This window comes from Amblyraja radiata, chromosome 24, assembly GCF_010909765.2.
Source record: "Amblyraja radiata isolate CabotCenter1 chromosome 24, sAmbRad1.1.pri, whole genome shotgun sequence".
NCBI lineage: Eukaryota > Metazoa > Chordata > Chondrichthyes > Rajiformes > Rajidae > Amblyraja > Amblyraja radiata.
This window is the reverse complement of record NC_045979.1, coordinates 31,181,131-31,197,668: the sequence shown is the minus strand read 5'-3', so window position 1 is coordinate 31,197,668 and position 16,538 is coordinate 31,181,131. Positions and strand designations below refer to the sequence as shown.

The 16,538-nt window shown below is 47.6% G+C and overlaps 1 protein-coding gene across 1 annotated transcript in view; it reads left to right on the top strand.

The window, feature by feature from the left end:
- The window catches only part of cntn2 (contactin 2), a 114,168-nt gene extending 111,791 nt beyond the window's left edge, over positions 1–2,377 (top strand). The window contains exon 23 of the mRNA XM_033042824.1: positions 1,830–2,377. Within this exon, the coding sequence (XP_032898715.1) occupies positions 1,830–1,930 (101 nt within the window). The 3' untranslated portion in view covers positions 1,931–2,377. The remainder of the gene's footprint in view (positions 1–1,829) is intronic.
- The last annotated feature ends 14,161 nt before the right edge of the window (positions 2,378–16,538 follow it).

Genomic DNA, 16,538 nt, shown 5'->3' with positions numbered 1-16,538 from the left:
TCCTTTAAGACCGAGATGAGAAAAACATTTTTCACACAGAGTGGTGAATCTCTGGAACTCTCTGCCACAGAAGGTAGTTGAGGCCAGTTCATTGGCTATATTTAAGAGGGAGTTAGATGTGGCCCTTGTGGCTAAAGGGATCAGGGGGTATGGAGAGAAGGCGGGTACGGGATACTGAGTTGGATGATCAGCCATGATCATATTGAATGGCGGTGCAGGCTCGAAGGGCTGAATGGCCTACTCCTGCACCTATTTTCTATGTATCTATGAAACGTCACCCATTCCTTCTCTCCGGAGATGCTACCTGTCCCGCTGAGTTACTCCAGCAGTTTGTGCCTGTCGTCTGTACTCTTCTGTGTTCTCTGTCTGGTCCAGCTCACCTGCCAAGCTCCTTGTCCCTGTCCCCTGGGCCTAGTTGGAGTGTTTGTTTCTCTGCCTGCGTCACGTCAGAGGCTCCTCAGAGACCAGTCACAGATCCCATTACTCCCACTGGTGACTCTGAGAGGCTCCAGACAGCTCACATTATTATTACCTCATGCCTCGTCGCCTTGAGATCACATCTGCTTGTGAGCACGGGAGTGCATCCATCTGACCCATTTTATTGTGTATCATCTTAACTGGTGATGTCGCATGTTTATGATGAACGGCATGTTTAAACATGGAACAAGCTATCCTTCACTTGAGTCTGAAGATAACGTTGGCTCCGATTTAAACTCCCTTGAATAGCAGTAAGGTTAAAGTCATCGAATGTTACCGCATTGAAACAGGCCCTTCGGCCCAACTTGTCCATGCTGGCCAACATGTCCCAGCCACACTAGTCCCACCTGCCTGCGTTTGGCCCATGTCCCTTCAAACCTGTCCTATCCATGAACCTGTTTAATTGTTTCTTAGACGTTACGATAGTCCCAGCCTCAACTACCTCCTCTAGCAGCTCGTTCCATTCACCCACCACCTTTTGTGTGATAAAGTTACCCCTCAGATTTGCCCACACCGGCCAACATGTCCCATCGGCTACACTGGTCCTACCTGCCTGCGCTTGGTCCATATCCGTCCAAACTTCACCCATCTGTCTAGCTGTTTCTTAAACATTGGGATAGTCCCAGCCTCAACTACCTCCTCTGGCAGCTCGTTCCATTCACCCACCACCCTTTGTGGGAAGATATTACCCCTCAGATTCCTATTAAATCTTTTCCCCTTCATTATACCTTTGTCCACTGGTCCTCGATTCCCCTACACTGGGCAAGAGACTCTGTGCGTCTACCCGATCTATTCCTCTCATGATTTTATACACCTCCACATGACCACCCCTCATCCTCTTGCGCTCCAGAGCATAGAGTTCCAGCAGGTAAAAATGAGTGGATTAATTTAATCTCTCTTACTCAACTGCTTCAGATTGCTTCCCAACATGGAATACGTGCATGAACTCATTCTCCTGCCTTCTCCCCATAACCTCTCCATAGTGGGAGAGTCCAGGACTAGAGTTCATAGTCGCAGAATTAAAGGACTTCTTTTGGGAAGGGGATGAGGAGAAATTTCTTTAGTCAGAGGGTGGTGAATCTGTGGAATTATTTGCCACAAAAGACTGTGGAGGCCAAGTCAGTGGATATTTTTAAGGCCGTGATGGATAGATTCTTGATTAGTACGGGTGTCAGAGGTTATGGGGAGAAGGCAGGGGAATGGGGTTAGGAGGGAGAGGTAGATCAGCCATGATTGAACATCGGAGTAGACTTAATGGGCCAAATGGCTGAATTCTACTCCTATTCCTTATGACCTTATAATTATTTTTCCGAACAAGTGTTTCAAAAGATCTCACCGTTCTCTGCCTGCAGGTACCAGCATGATGGTGGACAACTCAGGTGTGCAAGTCCTCCACAACGCCCTCTTCACTGCCATTCTAACGGTTACTGCCATGGCCTGCCTGGAACTCTGACCGCCACCACTCGCCTGAGCCGCCTCTGCACGCCCATTTTCCACTGAAGGATGAGTCATTCAACACCACAACTGTTTATAGTATTAAAAAAGAAAACGTGACATTTGTCTTACGATTTTAGGTAGAAAATTTCATACATTTGTTGAACTGGGGTAAGAAACATCGAGAAAAAAAATTTGTAAAAAAAAAAAAATCCGGGAAACATCAAAGAATAAGATTTCATAATCCATTCGATTCGGAAGTTGTAACCTAGCAGTTAAATTCTACAATAATATACTAGAGACAAAGCTGTATAGAATGATATTTCTTTTTATATGCTCAAGTGCTGTACATTTGTAGATACAACACCTAATTTGAACAGGAAATTTTGGCTACAGGGTTTCCAAGATCCAAAAAGGTATTGTGACGTAACATAATCCCCTTGCAAAATATAGTCCATTTGCCCAGTTTCGCGTCTACACTTTTTTTAAGGTTTTGGTTCTCGGGTCTTGAAGGTTCCCTGAATTCCTCTTCCTATTCATTTGTCCAACCAGAATCTCATCCGAAATGACAAATCTCGTCCAAACGGAGACCCTAACTCTCTCCCCCATCAGCAAACTCAGGGCCACTGAGACGCGAGCTTTGCTTCTCAACCTATTGAGATGCCCCATTGAGAACCCGTTGGTGGTGGTGGTGGTAGTCCTCAGGAGATGAGATGCATCAGGTTTTCATTGGGTTTGGTCTCAGACTGGGTGTTTTCCATGTGTTCCATGTCTGCATTTGCAATTGGCAAATCAATTCTGTAGTTCCACCAGGGTTAACAATATTGCAGGTACACAAAAATGCTGGAGAAACTCAGCGGGTGCAGCAGCATCTATGGAGCGAAGGAAATAGGCAACGTTTCGTGCCGAAACGTTGCCTATTTCCTTCGCTCCATAGATGCTGCTGCACCCGCTGAGTTTCTCCAGCATTTTTGTGTACCTTCGATTTTCCAGCATCTGCAGTTCCTTCTTTAACAATATTGCATGTGGACAGCGTTAGGTTAACTTTACTCAAGGCAGATAGTGAGAGTTAAGGTACAGATCATCCCATGATCTAATTGAACAAGGGAACACTTGTGGGGCCGAATGGCCTATTTCTGCAATATTATTTTCAGTGTCCTAATCTATAGGGGGGGACAACCTCATGTGCCACAGCGGTAGAGTTACTGTCTTACAGCAGCGGAGACCCAAGTTTGATCCTGACTGCGGGTGCTGTCTGTACGGAGTTTGTACGTTCTCCCTGTGATCTCACCCTGGGTTTTCCGGGTGCTGCTGTTGCCACCCACACTCTGAAGACGTACAGGTTTGTAGGTTAATCGACTTTGGCTATAATTGTAAACATTGTCTCGGGCGTGTGTGGGATGGCGCTAACGCACGAAGGGATCGCTGGTCGGTGCTGGACTCGCTGAGCCGAAGGGCCTGTTTCCCCGCTGCCCCTCTAGTCTAATCTCAATCATGTGAGATGGAGAGATCACGGAACTCACTACATCAATGAATCGGATGTCCTTGGAAAAACATCTGCTCTTCGTGGACAATTTGTGATCATTAATGTGATCAATTGTGATGCCACAGATGGCTGTGGAGGCCAAGTCAATGGGTATTTTTAAGGCGGAGATTGATTCTGGATTAGTAAGGGGGTTATGGGGTAGAAAGCAGAAGAATGGCGTAGAGAGGGAGAGATAGATCAGCCATGATTGAATGGCGGAGTAGACTTGATGGGCCGAATGGCCAAATTCTGCTCCTATCACTTATGAACATTAAATACTGAATCCCCAAAGCTTCTGTTTGGACAAACAATGTAAGTAAGTAAGTTTATTGGCCAACTATTCACATACAAGGAATCTGCCTTGGTGCTCCGCCCACAAGTAACAACATGACATACAGTGACAGTTACAATGACTCAGAAATCACTAAACATGAATAATAATAATAAAGCATTAATGATAAAACACCAATGATCAAGCATGTGAACCAACAAAATACCAGATCAAAGGGAAGCTACAGATTTTTGGCTGTTGAGTAGAGCAACTACTCGTGGATAAAAACAGTTTTTATGTCTCGCTGGGAGATGTTGGGAGATTATGCCGCTTATTTAAAAAGGGTACAGTTTGCAACTTTGTCATCCCAATGCTGGATAAGATAAGTCAGCTCGGACAAACACTTGATGGTAATCTAGGAGAAGAATGCGGATTTGACCTTGTTAGCTAATCGCATCAGGAAGAGAAATTATTGTCAGTGCAGCCTTCTTTACATCTGGCCAGGATTGAGACATCATCCGATGCCCTTGGTAACACCTTTGATCAAAATGGAAGGTGGGTTGACAGACATTCAGCATTAGAATTCAAGATAAGAAATAATACAGTGACGGTCGTAAGATTGTTATTGCAGTGAAACAGCGATTAGTTTTTGTTAAGCTTTGTAGTTCAGTTTAGTTTACTGTCACGTGTACCGAGGTACAGTGAAAAGCTTTTGTTGCGTGCTGTCCAGTCAGCGGAAAGACAGCACATGATTACATTCGAGCCATTTACAGTGTACAGATCCATGATAAAGGGAATAACGTTTAGTGCAAGGTAAAGCCAGCAAAGTCTGATCAATGATAGTCTGAGGGTCACCAATAAGGTAGATAGTAGTTCAGGACTGCTCTCTGGTTGTGGTGGGATGGTTCAGTTGCCTGATAACAGCTGGGAAGAAACTGTCGCTGAATCTGGAGGTGTGCGTTTTCGCACTTCTGTACCTTTTGCCCGATGGGAGAGGGGAGAAGAGGGAATGGCCGGGGGGTGCGACTGGTCCTTGATTATGCTGCTGGCCTTGCCGAGTTGATTGGCAGACGGTGCCAATACTGGCCCAGTGTGTGTGAAACTGTGAAGGGGGTAGGGGAGGGTGGGGTGGGCTAGAGTTGAATTGGATAGTGTCAGGTAGTCAAGACAATGGTGGCGAGCCATTGAGGATGGAAGGATGTCGTAGCTGAGAGAGCCGTAGTAGGAGAGGAATGGGAATAGCGTCTCGTAGCACTTAGGTGGAGGCTGATTGCCGACTTGTACGGGGTGAGGTCGCAGCTGGACTTCTTCCATTGTGAGGGGGAGATTAGTATGTTTAATTTATTTAATTTTATTATTTTGTTTGTAACTGGAGGTATGGAGGCCAAGTGTGGTGACTGATGGCTCAATGTGTGGGAATCTTGACCTTGGTGTCATGCATCCTCTGCCAGGGTTTGTTTGCAAGTTTCGTCCCCAATGGATTAAAGTGAACCTGAGTCTCAGGAATGGGATGTATTGGCATGGGTTGGTGGGGGGGCAGATTGGGGGAGGGGCAGATTGGGGGGGGGAGGGGCAGATTGGGGGGGGGGGGAGGGGCATTTTCTAACCGGAGGTGGAAATTGGAAGCACGAAGAGACCAGGATGAATCAGGGTCGGCAACAGATGACCTTGAGTAAGGAGGTTCGTTGATGGTTGGCTAGGGAGGGAGTGATCCCAGGGGTGGTCTGTAGGAAGGGTCTTTTTTAGGGACCTCTTACACCACCTGAGAGAATAGTGGAGGCACCCGAACACGAAACACCATCTCTTCCTTTCTCCAGCGATGCTGCCTGAACCACGGAGTTACTGCACCATTTTGTGTCTATATGCCCTGTCGTCACTCGAAACGGGTATGACTGTCCTCTCATGGAGGACGCCTGTGTGTGACTTTGTTTAACGTGGGGAGACTGGTGCACAGACAGCCACCCCCCTGGGTCAGGATCCAGTGGCATGGAACACAAGACGACCACCTACTCTGGGCAAGAGACTCTGTTCATCTACCCGATCTATTCCTCTCATGATCTTACACAGACAGTCACAGCGAGTGAGGCCTAACATGTGGGAATTTGATGCCAACCTATAAATTCTCCATCATGCAATTCTTAACAAGATGAGAACAAGAAAATACATGACCCGGGATGAGAATCCCCATCCGATTGCAAGAATATGTTTCAAGGGCATCTGGAAGTAATTTTCTGAGCTTATTCACTACACTCTCCCCCCATCTCCACCCCACCCCCACACCTTCACCTTCCCTCCACGTAAAGATGCTGACACCGACATTCTGAGATGTTACTAGTTGTGACATCAATGCTCTGAAGGCCAAACTCTAAGTGTACAGGCCCACCTAAGATTTTACGGCTAATGGATGTCCGGCACCTTTAATCCCGACCCATGAATTACAAAGGGCGCTCTTGATATCCCCCCCCCCCCCCCCCCTGGAAGCCCCCCCTAAAAATGTGCGGCCGATCTCAACCTCATCAGAACTTCTGCGGCCGATCTACGGGTCGAATTTAGCCCCCTGCGTCCGGGGCTCTGGAACCCGGGCCTGGCCCGAGCAGGCAGATCTGTTCCCATCGCCGACTTCCACGGCCAACTTTGAGGGCCGATATCTCTGCGTTCCGATACTGTTGGACTCCTCTCGGAGGCCCTGACCTCTGTTGGTCCAGCAAAACTAGATAATCCAGAAAGGCTCTGGTACCAAGGGTGGTGGACCTGTACTGAACATGTTTGGTTTATCATTAGTGTGGGAGGTTCATTTACTCTACTAACGACATCCAAGCCATCTCCCGAATATTAGAAGCATTACGTCTTGGAGGCTGTGGGAGTGTTGCACTCCTCAAACTGAACACGTAATTCTAATGCCCAGTGCAGTCCAGTGCGAGCCTTGTATCTTTGGAGGGATTAATCTTAACATCAGAGATGAAGCTGGTCACATTCACCTTTACCAACACAGCAGTGGCATTTCTTGATTAGTACGGGTGTCAGGGGTTATGGGGAATAGGCAAGAGAATAGGTTTGAGAGGGAAAGAGAAATCAGCCATGGTCGAATGGCAGAGTAGACTTGATGGGCCGAATGGCTAATTCTGCTCCTACAACTAATGAACTTATGAACGTATTTAAAAGGCTTTTACACAGTAGATAGGTACATGGAGGGCTCAGGATGAATCATAGCCAGTTTATCTAGGTATTATGTTGAGAATGGACATTATTGGCCGAAGGGATTTTTCTGTGCTGTGCTTTTCTATGCTAAGATTTTTATGAAACACTATATGGAATTAGACAGTTGAACTGAAAACTGAAAACTGAGATTGACAGATCTTGTTTGGGGAGGAAATTGAAGGTAAAAGACACAAAAATTCTGGAGTAACTCAGCGGGATAAGCGGCACCTCTGGGTGAGATCGTTCAGACCTGAAACGCCACCCATTCCTTCTCTCCAGAGATGCTGCCTGACCCGCTCAGTTACTCCAGCATTTTCTGTCCATCTTCGGTGTATAACCAGCACCTGCAGTTCCTTCCTGCACATTTTGAAGGAATGGGTGACATTTTGGGTCGAGTCCCTTCTTCAGACTAAGTCAGGGGAGAGGGAAATGAGAGATATGGAAGGGCAAAGTGTGAAAATGAGGGATCAAAGGGGACAAAGGCCAATGAACATGTAGAATAGATCATTGTTAGCTAGAGGAAGGCATAGGATGTGAAAATGTAATCGGGGGACAGTCAGACTGGTCGGAGAACTAGGATGGGGGAGGGATGGAGAGAGAGGGAAAGTGAAGGGTTACTTGAATTTAGGGAACTCAATATTCATACCGCTGCCCAAGTGAAATATGAGGTGCTGTTCCTCCAATATGCGTTGGGCCTCACTCTGACAGTGGAGGAGGCCCAGGACAGAAAGGTCAGTGTGGGAATGGGAGGGGGGGAATTAATAACCGGTGATGATGTAGGTTTAGGCGGGCTGAGCGGAGGTGTTCAGCAAAGCGATCGCCAAGCCTGCCCCTTGGTCTCGCCGATAGGTAGGAGTCCACGCCTGCAACAGCGGATACAGTAGATGAGGTTGGGTGGAGGTAACAAGTGTGGGTTTAGCAGTTCTTGACCCTCACTCGCACACGTTGAGGCTCACATTAACACCCCCACTGGCAAAATAAACAATCCTTGAAGAAATGCCTTCGGGAGAATGGAATGACCCAGTGGAAATGTGTAAATAATTTCACTAATTAAGATAACTGAATGTTATTTTCTTTAATTGATGCTTCTTATTAACTGGTGATATAATTATAGTACCAACATCTGTAACTAACCAGGAGATGATGTACTTTCTAATGAAAAAACTCAAGAGATTTCTTCCTCGATTTGAATGAACCATCTTCATCAACAGCAGATCAGCAGGCACACTAATGTACTATATTGTATTTGATTTATAAATAAAAAAATCTGGCCTCCACAACCTCTTCATAATAAAGTATCACAAAGATTACCGAATGGCTTGAGTGGAATTTATCTGAAACCCTCTCCGTGTGCCCATTCCTCAACTGTTCAAACAACTTCTACCAGTTCAAGATGGGATTAGATTGGGTAGATGCACAGAATCTTTTTTCCCCAGAGTAGTTGGGACAGTCCAGAACCAGGGGCCACAGTTTAAGAATAAGGGGGTTGGCCATTTAGAACGGAGATGAGGAAAAACCTTATCACCCAGAGAGTTGTGAATCTGTGGAATTCTCTGACTCGGATGGCAGTGCGGGCCAATTCACCGGATGCTTTCAAGAGCATTTCGAAACTGCATTTCGTTGTCTCTGTACTGTACACTGACAATGACAATTAAAGTTGAATCTGAATCTGAGAGAGCTAGATGGAGCTCTTAAAGATAGCGGAGTCAAGGGATATGGGGAGAAGGCAGGAACGGGGTACTGATCGTGGACGATCAGCCATGATCACATTGAATGAGGATGAGGGCTGAGGATGATGATAGGAGGATGATAGGAGGATGAGGGCTGATCTTATAGAGGTGTACAAGATCATGAGAGGAATAGATGAGGTGCTGGCTAGAAGGGCCGAATGGCCTACTCCTGCACCTATTGTCTATAGTAATGGAATCAAGAACCAGAGGACATAGGTTCAGGGTGAGAGGTTGGGCAGGCGAGAACTTTATTCCTTGGACCATAGGAGGATGAGGGCTGATCTTATAGAGGTGTACAAGATCATGAGAGGAATAGATGAGGTAGACACACAGAGTCTTTTACCCAGAGAAAGGGACTCAAGAATCAGAGGACATAGATGAGATGGGAAAGATTTAATAGGAACCTGAGGGGTAACTTTTTCACACAGTGGGCGGTGGGTGTGTGGAACGAGCTGCCGGAGGAGGTAGATGAGGATGAAATGATAACTATATTGTAAATGGCTTCTGTAAATTGTAAATTGGCCCTCGTGTGTAGGATAGTGATAGGGTACGGGGTGATCACTGGTCGGCACGGACACGGTGGGCCGAAGGGCCTGTATCTCGGCTGTGTCTCTAAGGTGTAAAGAGCCAAAATGCCTCTCTCCTAAGATAGACATGGAAAGTTGGAGTAACTCAGCGGGTCTGGCAGCATCTCTGGATGGAAGGAATGGGTGAAGCTTCTTCAGGCACTCAAACCCGAAGTGTGACCCGTTCCTTCTCTCCAGAGATGCTGCCTGACCCGCTGAGTCACTCCAGCCTTTGGTGTCTGTTCTCGGTTTAAACCAGCATCTGCAGTTCCTGCCTTTCCTGGTCCCAGCACACTGATGCAATTATAAAGAAGGCGCATCAGCGCCTCTTCTTCCTGAGAAGATCACAGAGAGTCGGCATGTCAAGGAGGACTCTCTCGAACTTCTACAGGTGCACAGTGTGGAGAGCATGCTGACCGGTTGCATCGTGGCTTGGTTCGGCAACTTGAGCGTCCAGGAGCGGAATAGAATGCAGAAGGTTGTGACCACTGCCCAGTCCATCATCGGCTCTGACCTCCCCACCATCGAGGGGATCTATCGCAGTCGCTGCCTGAAAAAGGCTGCCATCATCATCATCAAAGACCCACACCATCCTGGCCACACACTCATGTCTCCGTGGCCATTGGGAAGAAGGTACAGGAGCCTGAAATCTACAACATCCAGGTTCAGGAACAGCCTCTTCCCCACAGCCATCAGACTATTAAACACACCATCAAACAAGCTCTGAACAGTCTAATATTACTATTGCACTTTATCTGTTTATTTATAGTGTATATGTATGGTCTATGGTATATAGACACACTGAACATTTATCTCTCTTGACACGTGTCTCCCCCCCCTCCCGTCGGACTTTCCCCCACTGTTATAAGGCCACCAGCGGAAGCACAGTGCGGGGTCAACTCAGGGTCCATCGTATCTCCCCCTGGGGTGGGCACATTCTCCGGGGCTGTTTGTTGTCCAAACCGGACCACCCGCCAGCAGAGAAGATCCTACACAAACACACAGACGTTCGCAGAGGTCCGGAACGGCAAGGTGATTTACCAACGTAGCACCTCCCTATCCAACCCCAGCCCACCCACTGCACAAGTCTCCCCCCCCCCCCCCCCCCCCACTCCTCCCCCCCCCACTCCTACCCAGCGCAGCATAGATATACAACTGAAGATAGACACAAAATGCTGGAATAACTCAGCGGGCCAGGCAGCATCTCTGGAGAGAAGGAATGAATGAATGAATACGTTTATTGGCCAAGTATTCACATACAAGGAATTTGCCTTGGTGCTCCGCCCGCAAGTGACAACATGACATACAGTGACAATTAGGAATGACACATAAAATATTAAACATTAATAATAGATACATAGAAAATGGGTGCAGGAGTAGGCCCTTCGGCCCTTCAAGCCTGCACCGCCATTCAATATGATCATGGCTGATCATCCAACTCAGTATCCTGTACCTGCCTTCTCTCCATACCCCCTGATCCCTTTAGCCACAAGGGCCGCATCTAACTCCCTCTTAAATATAGCCAATGAACTGGCCTCAACTACCTTCCGTGGCAGAGAGTTCCAGAGATTCACCACTCTCTGTGTGAAAAATGTTTTTCTCATCTCGGTCTTAAAGGTTTTCCCCCTTATCCTTAAGCTGTGACCCCTTGTCCTGGACTTCCCCAACATCGGGAACAATCTTCCTGCATCTAGCCTGTCCAACCCCTTAAGAATGTTGTAAGTTTCTATAAGATCCTCTCTCAATCTCCTAAATTCTAGCGAGTACAAACCGAGTCTATCCAGTCTTTCTTCATATGAAAGTCCTGACATCCCAGGAATCAGTCTGGTGAACCTTCTCTGCGCTCCCTCTATGGCAATAATGTCCTTCCTCAGATTTGGAGACCAAAACTGTACGCAATACTCCAGGTGTGGTCTCACCAAGACCCTGTACAACTGCAGTAGAATCTCCCTGCTCCTATACTCAAATCCTTTTGCTATGAATGCTAACATACCATTCACTTTCTTCACTGCCTGCTGCACCTGAATGCCTACTTTCAATGACTGGTGTACCATGACACCCAGGTCTCGTTGCATCTCCCCTTTTCCTAATCGGCCACCATTTAGATAATAGTCTGCTTTCCTGTTTTTGCCACCAAAGTGGATAACCTCACATTTATCCACATTATACTGCATCTGCCATGCATTTGCCCACTCACCCAGCCTATCCAAGTCACCTTGCAGCCTCCTAGCATCCTCCTCACAGCTAACACTGCCCCCCAGCTTAGTGTCATCCGCAAACTTGGAGATGTTGCCTTCAATTCCCTCGTCCAGATCATTAATATATATTGTAAATAGCTGGGGTCCCAGCACTGAGCCTTGCGGTACCCCACTAGTCACTGCCTGCCATTGTGAAAAGGACCCGTTTACTCCTACTCTTTGCTTCCTGTCTGCCAGCCAGTTCTCTATCCACATCAATACTGAACCCCCAATACCGTGTGCTTTAAGTTTATTGATATTAAATAAAATACCAGAGCAAAAGGAGGCTACAGATTTTTGGTTATTGAGTAGAGCTACTACCCGTGGGGAGAAAGCTGTTATTTATGTCTGACTGTGGCAGCTTTGATGTTTGGGGGACGTTTCGGACATGCTGCCCCCGACCATCTTGTAATTAATTTTCCAGGCGTACACTCCCCCCGCCCTCCTCTCCCCCCAAATGTCAGGCAGGCACACGGCAATACCTCATCAATAGTCACGCCACCACGAGTCAGTAACGTAACCACTTTTAAGGCAGTTGACCCTTGACCTCTCCACCTAACCGTGTCCTGAGCACCATTTGTCTGCTGTGCGGGTGAATGTTTCTTTGGTGCCGTAGTTGAGACAGAGGGGAAAGTAGAACGCCGAGCCCTTGGGTAACTGCAGGCAGTCCATTGGTACGCAATTTGGAAAACTTTATCCCTATAAGCCCAAGGCCACATCAAAATTCTCTCAAGATAGACACAAAATGCCGGAGTAACTCAGCAGGTCAGGCAGCATCTCAGGAGAGAAGGAATAGGTGACGATTCGGGTCGAGACCCTTCTTCAACTCTCTCGGTCTGAGGAAGGGTCTCGACCCGAAACGTCACCTGTTCCTTTTCTCTAGCCTGACCCGCTTGGCATCAAATTGCAGAATGATCTGCGCTGGAATGGTCAGACTCATCATGCAACAGTGAAAGCAACTCAGTGAAAACTTCCTGAGGCGCAACTTTCATCATTGTTCAGCTTCTGTCAAGGAGAAGCTGTATTTCACCCTCGTTAGACCTCGTTTGGACTACGCAGTTGCAGCATGGGACCCATACACAGATAAAAACATTTCATCCATCGAACGTGTCCAAAGACAGGCCGCTCGATTTGTTACTAACACCTATGAGAGAGAAGCGAGTGTCACCAAACTTCTGAATTCTCTGGGGTGGAACCCTCTCCAAGACAGACGTGAAGCTCACCGTTTGACCTGTTTTTACAAACTGTTAAATGGTCAGCTAGACATAGATCACAAGACCTACACCAAACCCAAACCAATTAGGAGCAGACGAGGGCATTCGATCCAATTTGTGATCCCAGCTACAAAGACAGATGTATACAGCAATTCGTTCTTCCCCCGCACAATTAAAGCATGGAATAGTCTTCACCCAACTATAGTTACCCAACCAGATGCAACTAAATTTAAAGTAGCTCTTTCTTCCCAATAACCCTTTCTGGCTTAATCCCTCCCTTCACCACCTCCAGTTTAAATTCCAGTTGGAATATTTTGGAGGACCAAGAAACCAAGAACCAAGAACCGCTGAGTAACTCCAGAATTTTGAGCAAACTGTATCTTCAGTGTAATCCAGCATCTGCCAGTCATTCTTGCACAAAACACTCTCTGATCTGTTCTGTAATGTTTCATACCTCTGGTATCCCTCTTCCCCGACTCTCAGTCTGAAGAAGGGTCTCGACCCTAAAACGTCACCCATTCCTTCTCTCCAGAGATGCTGCCTGATCCGCTGAGTTGCTCCAGCATTTAGTGTCGATCGAAAATTATATTGATGGTTTTGTTGCTGAAGCTGAAGGGACTTAAGTGTGTGGGAGCTGGAAGGGGGTCTCATGCAGAGTTGCTGCCCCACAGCGCCAGAGACCTGGGTTCGATCCTGACCACGGGTGCTGACAGCGCGGAGTTTGTACACTCTCCCCGTGACCGCGTGGGTTTTCTCCGGGTGCTCCAATATCCTCCCACACTCCAAAGACGTACAGGTTTGGCAGTCAATTGCCTTTGGTTAAAAATTGTAAATTGTCCCTACTGTGTGTAGGATAGTGCTAGTGTACGGGGATCGCTGGTCGGCACGGACTCGGCGGGCCGAAGGGCCTGTTTCCGCACTGTATCTCTAAACCTAAAAAAACAAAAGCACTCCCACTGTGAACATAGAACAGGACAGCACATCACCAGACAGCTGCTGCACCCGCTGAGTTTCCCCAGCAATTTTGTGTACCTTCGATATTCCAGCATCTGCAGTTCCTTTTTGAACACCAGACTGTGCCGTATTGCTCTCCGTCTCACTGTGGTCGGTAACACTGTGGTGAGTAAATCTTAGGACCCCCACGTCTGAGGAGGGATGTGCTGGCGTTGGAGTCGGTCCAGAGGATGTTCAGTTTCAGTTTCAGTTTATTGCCACGTGTACAGTGAAAGGTTTTTGTTGTGTGCTATCCAGACAGCAGAAAGACAATACATGATTACATTCGAGCCGTTTGCAGTGTAGAGATACACGATAAGTGAATAACGTTTCGTGCAGGTTACGAGAATGTTCCATGTGATGATTGAGTTAATGAACGATGAGCGTTTGACACAAGCTTTTCACTGTCTCTCAGTTTTCCCACCCAAAACATCACCTATCCATTTTCTATCATACTGCTTGTCTGTTCATTATTGGCGCATGTGCCGAGGTACAGCGAAAAGCTTGTGTTTGTGTGCTATCCAGTCAAGGAAAAAAATAGCTTTCAGGCAACTGAACCATCCTATCACCAACTAGACATCGGTCCGGAGCTCCCATCTACCTCATTGGAGATCCTCGGACGATCTTTAATCAGACTTCACTGGACTTTATCTTGAACTAAACATTATTTTCTTCATCGTGTATCTGTACACTGTGGACGGCTTGATTGTAATCATGGAAGACTGGTTAGCACGCAACAAAAAGCTATTCACCGTACCTCAGTACACGTGACAATAAACTAAACTAAACTAAACTATCTTTTCCCATGTGCCAAGATGTCATGGACACCTTCTTTTCTTAAATATATTCACAAGGCAGAAATACATTTATGCCAAAAAAATGCTCGATGTCTTCTTCTTCCGTGCGGCGTGCATAGCCTCAAGTTGTTGGACAACTTGTACTATTTGATCTTCCGTTTGTGCACGTTGAGTAGATTGCATTAGTCGAAACAGGGCGGACCACGTGAAGGTTGCAATCTTCCACCCCCGCTTGATGTCCAGAAGATGGAGATTTGATGATGGGAGTGAATAGCTGTGGAGAGGGGGAGGGGGAGAGAGGGGGGGGAGAGGGGGGGAGGAGGGGGAGGGGGAGAGAGAGAGGGGGAGAGAGGGGTGGAGAGAGGGGTGGAGAGAGAGAGAGAGGGGGAGAGAGGGGGAGAGGGAGGAGGACAGTGAGGGGGAGAGAGGGGGGGAGAGAGAGGGGGAGAGAGAGGGAGAGAGAGGGAGAGAGAGGGGGAGAGAGAGGTGGAGAGAGAGGGAGAGGAAAGAGTGGGAGAGGGAGAGGGGGGTAGAGAGGGGAGAGAGGGAGAGGAGAGGGAGAGGGAGAGGGAGAGGGAGAGGGAGAGGGAGAGGGAGAGGGAGGAAGGGAGAAAGGTGGCTTCATGGGAGGCCTGAGTTCAGAGACTGCCATTTCAATTGCTCACTAATTGAAAAACCAGCAAGTCTGATCAACAAACAGGCTGTGATGTTTAGTGGGCACCCACAGCAGCAGCCTTGAGTCACACACTGTAAACCATCTGCTCTGGAGGGGAGGGGGGTGGGCGGTCAGTGAGGGGAGGATGACAAACATCTCACTTTTGTTGTTTCAATCCCTCCAGCCCCTCCTGCCTGCTCCCTTGCTGCTGCCCCAACTCTGTACCTTTAGAAAATGGTGAAGTTATGCTGTGAATAAGCTGCCACATGCGCCCTCTCATATCCCCATCCATCAACCCCTTCACTTTAGACTTCACTTTCGACTTTAGAGGTACAGCGTGGAAACAGGCCCTTCGGCCCCACCGAGTCCGTGCCGACCAGCGACCACCCCGTATACTGGCCCTCTGAAACGCCATTTTGTCAAAACATTGGTGGGCCTTTGACCTGAAACATTAACTCCGTTTCTCCACAGATGCTGCCTGACCTGCTGAGTCTTTCCTGCATTTCCACTTTTTATTTCGGAATTCCAGCATCCACAGTTTTTTTGATAGTGATTTACTGACTGGCGATTATTTAGGATATTTTATTTCTTTACTTAGGGTGGCACGGTGGCGCAGCGGCAGAGTTGCTGCCTTAGAGCGCCAGGGACCCGGGTTCGATCCCGGCTACGGGTGCTGTCTGTACGGAGTTTGTTCGTACGTTCTCACCGTGACCCGCGTGGGTTTTCTCCGGGTGCTCTGGCTTCCTCCCACACTCCAAAGATGTGGGGGTTTATAGTTTCCTTCGCTCCATAGATGCTGCCTCACCCGCTGAGTTTATCCAGCATTTTTGTCTACCTTAGATTTTTCCAGCATCTGCAGTTCTTTCCTAAACATAGGTTTATAGTTTAATTGGCTTGATATAATTGTAAATTCTCCCTAGTGTGTGTGGGATAGTATTAATGCACAGGGATCTCTGGTCGGCGCGGACTCGGTGGGCCGAAGAATCTGTTTCCTTGCTGTATCTCTAAACTGAACTAAACTACATATCAGAATCAGAATCAGAATCAGAATCAGAATCAGAATCAGAATCAGATTTTAACTAAGGGGACCAGAATGGAACGTAGAAAAGACAATAGACAATAGGTGCAGGAGTAGGCCATTCGGCCCATCGAGCTAGCACCGCCATTCACTATGATCATGGATGATAGACAATAGGTGCAGGAGTAGGCCATTCGGCCCTTCGAGCCAGCACCGCCATTCAATGTGATCATGGCTGATCATCCCCAATCAGTACCCCGTTCCTGCCTTCTCCCCATATCCCCCGACTCCGCTATCTTTAAGAGGTCTATCTAACTCTCTCTTGAAAGCATCCAGAGAACCGGCCTCCACCTCCTTCTGAGGCCGAGAATTCCACAGTCTCTGTGTAAAAAATATTTCCTCATCTCCATTCTAAATAGCCTA